A 4,210-nucleotide genomic window follows, 5' to 3' on the forward strand; every position below is an offset into this window, starting at 1 on the left:
CCAGTAGAAGAGCATCATAACACATCAGCCCGACCAGTAATGATGCGTCTATATCAGACGATTCCACACTACAACGACAATCACCTCTCTTCAGACTAAGAGACTATACAACCAGAGTACTTATTACCAACGATTCATAACAAATTAAGCCAGCGTACGTAGTAGTCTATATGAACTCATGAAAAGTAACAGAGTCCGTAAGTGGAATAAAAAACAAGAAGTGGGTTTCCAAATTCTTTAGTRCCGGTTAAGTACTGCGCGAATGTTAGCATGCCCGGTCTAAGGATCGTCTTTTATTTTGAATACGGATGCTAGTAGGAGGCGTTCCTTCTCAAATCATTAACGCGCATGAGAAAGCGGTGACGTGTTATAGCGAGACAGTAAGCAAGCCGGAGAGAAAGTACTGTGTAACTCAGAGGGAACCACTGACATCGGTAAAGCGCATTAAACATGTTTGTTCATTTATCATTTTATTAGGTTGGTTCTTGCCAATCAGTTATGGYGGGGATCGCCAATTGTGCCGAGTGCATTGTAGCTTAAGGACCGAGATCCAGGAGTCACAGTCATATGAATTCGGGTGTGGCTTTTGAGCGAATTTCCGTGGACGTAGTTGGTTCATTTCCTACCAGTAAATTAGAAAACAAATAGGTTTTGGTAGTCATGGACTATGTCAGCAAATGGCCAGAGAAGAAAAAAAAAAAACAGAAAGCCTAGTGACAAAGCCATATGGGAACAATGGAATCGTTTAATGTTGGTGTCATGGACTATGTCAGCAAATGGACAGAGGTATACGCAATTCCTATCCAAGAAGCAAAAAGAGTAGCGGATGTATTTATCTACGATTGGGTTTCGAGATATAGTTTTTCAATAAAATTATAAATAGATCCAGAGAGTAATTTTGAATCAGCTATAATTCAAAATATATGCCAGGAACTGGGTAAAACCTGTAAAACTGCACTAAATCTGGAGTTCCATGGCATGGTAGAACGATTCAACTGCATTTTGGACGAACATTTAAGGATAGTTGTGTTCAATTATCAAAATGATTGGGATATCTATATATTCTTGTTCCTGATAATTTATTGCTATGCTATACATGAAACAACAGGGCAGACTGTAACAAGTGTAAATTTTGGTAATGACGATTAATTTGAAATTTGGAATCAACGCCCCCCGGCGGACGGAACGTAAGGAAGTCAACAGCATTCTAGAAGACGAGATGTGAGACATACAATACACAAAATTGAAAGCAAAATATGACGAGGCAATGAACTCTGAGGACATTAAAGAAAGAGATTGGGTATTGTTTTATAATCTAAAACGAGTGAACAGATGTCTCTCAAATTTCAGTGTAGTAGGGAAGAATCATACCAGGTTATTAAATGACTCAACGATGTAATGAWTCGCATAAAGACCATCGGAAGACCTAGGAATAAAATAAAGACAGTTCATCTGGCCTCCAGCATTCGGTACAGCAAATATGTCTAATCGCGAGGGTAGCGTGGCGAGGACGAACCTGAATAATCGATTGGCAATGTTTTCGTAAAAATCTACTATATAAAGACTTCCGGATTATGCAGCAGCAAAGTTCTAATGAGAGTGTTGCTTAGTAAAGAACTGTAAATAAGAATTTGTTTTGACTCGAATAACGAGTAATAAGCGTAAAGTTTGAATTAGCAATAAAAACAAGTGTATGGTCATTAAAATGGGACTTTTTTTTAACAATCCAGTGATTGAACTCTAGAGTAAGTTACAAGATACATATGTATGTTATCGAGAAATACGGTAAACAAAATGTTGGTCAACCACAGTRCCACAGTGTTGTAAACGATTCGAATATAATTCAAATGATTTTTTTTTATTATTTATTGAGTTAATATCTATAATACTGGATTTCAAAACAAACAAATCGTAATAGCGGCTTTATTTTTGATTACTTTAGTATTCCTCTTTAGTAAACTCTTATAATTACGTCTTAAAAGCTATAATGAATTAATGTAAGATATAACTACAAAGATTGCATATAGTTTCAGATTTTATGATAATACAATTTTTTTTATATTTTAATATTAATGTTTGGTATATACTTACTTATGTATGTATTTATTACTTGATCTTGAGTCCCACAGGAACTATAAATAGCATTGACGCTTATGTTGAATTTTGGACGAAAAATCCGTGGGTGTTGGGATCGGTTGCGAACAACAACGTTTGGACGAGCTTTATATTAGCTAATCGAAATATGAGACGTTTTCGACGAAAACTACTTCCAAAAATGTATCCACAAGCTCCACGAATGTAATTAAAAAAGAATAAATTAACCTTAATATCTTACCAGTTGGTCTTTACATAGGAATATTTTAAGTGAGTCAGATGTTATTAAAGGCTTTTGTGTTCCAGCACCAACCGTGGATCAAGATATCATCGATCGTAGTCAGTTGTATTATTGGGAGGAGAAGAACGAGAGACCCATTCAATATAACAGTTATTTGACGTTTTCGTAAAGCAACCCTTACAATATATTTGAAACAAATTTTACTTTAAGGAATAATTTTCCATGGTTTAACTCGTAGAAACGATCTGAATTATTCCTTAAAATAAAGTTGAAGATAGTTTTGCTTTCTCAAAGTCTAATTGTGACGAAAGCGATCTAGATGAAAGAAAAATAGTTTCCATTTGAATGCAAATATAAATTTTGATTTTTTATCAAGAATAGTAGAATACAAAAACTTTCTGATGAGTATTTCATGCTATCCTCTAGATATACTTACATATGTTTATTTGCTTTATATCTTCCAGCGAGCTTAAAAAAACTTTATAAATTGTATTTTTTTTGTTTTCAAAATGAAAATACAGGAATCGAAAATAAATTTTTTAAGTGGTTGACACTTAACATTTCTTGGTATATTGAACGAAATTTTACTATCAAAACTTCATAAAAACTTCACTTCTTTTGTTCATGACCTCTTGACAGTTGACACAAAGAAATGGTTACCAAAGATTTGGCGGYGATAACTGCCTTGGGAAACCGCAATCTTGTTATAATTCAATGAGATAAAAACCGGGCTTATTCTTAAGAAGCTGCTTTTGTAAAAATAAATTTCATTACACTTTACCTACTTTTTCATATTTGATTTTTTTGCAATTATGCATTATTGAAAAGTTAATTCATTCTATACCATACATTAATTTTAATTGTGGTTATTTATTATCTTGTATACTATAATTCTTGATATTTAATGGCTATAGCAATTTTTTACAAATTTCTTATGAAACGATATTCATACCGAAAATTGATTTTGATAKTAGTTGCAGAATTTTGAATTATCGGAAGAAATTAAAGAAACTATTGAGAAAGCAAATTTTGTGTAAGATGTTTAATTCATCTTTTAACTTGGTTTATATCTCTTAAATATTTCAGAAATCCCGCAATCGCTTTTTTGCTTTTGTGTTGGTATTTTTTGATTTTAATACTTACTCAGTTTGCATGTACTCGTCGTTTATTACTAAATTGGCCACGTTTATTCTCATTTGGTTTATTTTCTTCTGATGGTCCTATGGAGGAAAATGTAGATGAGACTTTTTTTCGAATAACTTTCAAAGCAAAAGGTTGGGACAAAAACATGAAGCCTATTCAGCACATATTTCCCGCTAGCCCTGATAAAATTTTGGTGGGGCGGGTAAGTGGCGCAAGCCCCTTTTATGGAATAGCATGTGTCTGTCTTCTAGTGTCTGCTGTAACTATATTTAATGAGCATTCAAAACTTCCTCATCGGTTCGTTGAAGTTCACATTTATTAAAAATATAAGTATCTAAAAAATTAAAAGTTTACTATTCTTTCCTTAGGGGTGGAGTTTATACACCAGGAGCAGCGTTTGGCCACACTAAAATTATAAATGAACTTAAAAAGTATGAGCACGGTTTATTCTTTGAAATAATTAGCACGAATTGAATTCAATAAAATTTTAATTAATTGTATTTTATAATTGTTAAATAAATTGAAAATACAAATTATTAATGTACTTAAAGAAATAAATAAAAGAACATGCTATAAAAAATATAAATATACTAATATTTCACAATTACCTTAGTATCTTTTAGCACACATGTAAGTTTCACACAAGGCTTCCTGTTCTTTTACAAATAAATAATTTTAGTTTCCGATACAAATCACAAAAATGGATAACAAGAAATAAGATAAGTGTATAGA

The 4,210-nt window shown here is 32.6% G+C and overlaps 1 protein-coding gene across 1 annotated transcript; it reads left to right on the top strand.

Annotated features, from left to right (window-relative positions):
• Nucleotides 1-2,129: 2,129 nt before the first annotated feature.
• LOC108965648 (saccharopine dehydrogenase-like oxidoreductase) lies at nucleotides 2,130-3,952 on the top strand (the record flags this gene model as incomplete). Its single annotated transcript, XM_018928196.1, is given in 4 exon segments — nucleotides 2,130-2,298; nucleotides 2,354-2,500; nucleotides 3,422-3,775; nucleotides 3,847-3,952. Coding segments are annotated over 4 exon segments (776 nt in total), but the record flags the coding sequence as incomplete, so codon positions are not given.
• Between the last annotated feature and the right edge of the window lie 258 nt (nucleotides 3,953-4,210).

Source organism: Bactrocera latifrons, unplaced genomic scaffold, assembly GCF_001853355.1.
Source record: "Bactrocera latifrons isolate USDA-ARS-PBARC rearing strain unplaced genomic scaffold, ASM185335v1 scaffold_1434, whole genome shotgun sequence".
Taxonomy (NCBI): Eukaryota; Metazoa; Arthropoda; class Insecta; order Diptera; family Tephritidae; genus Bactrocera; species Bactrocera latifrons.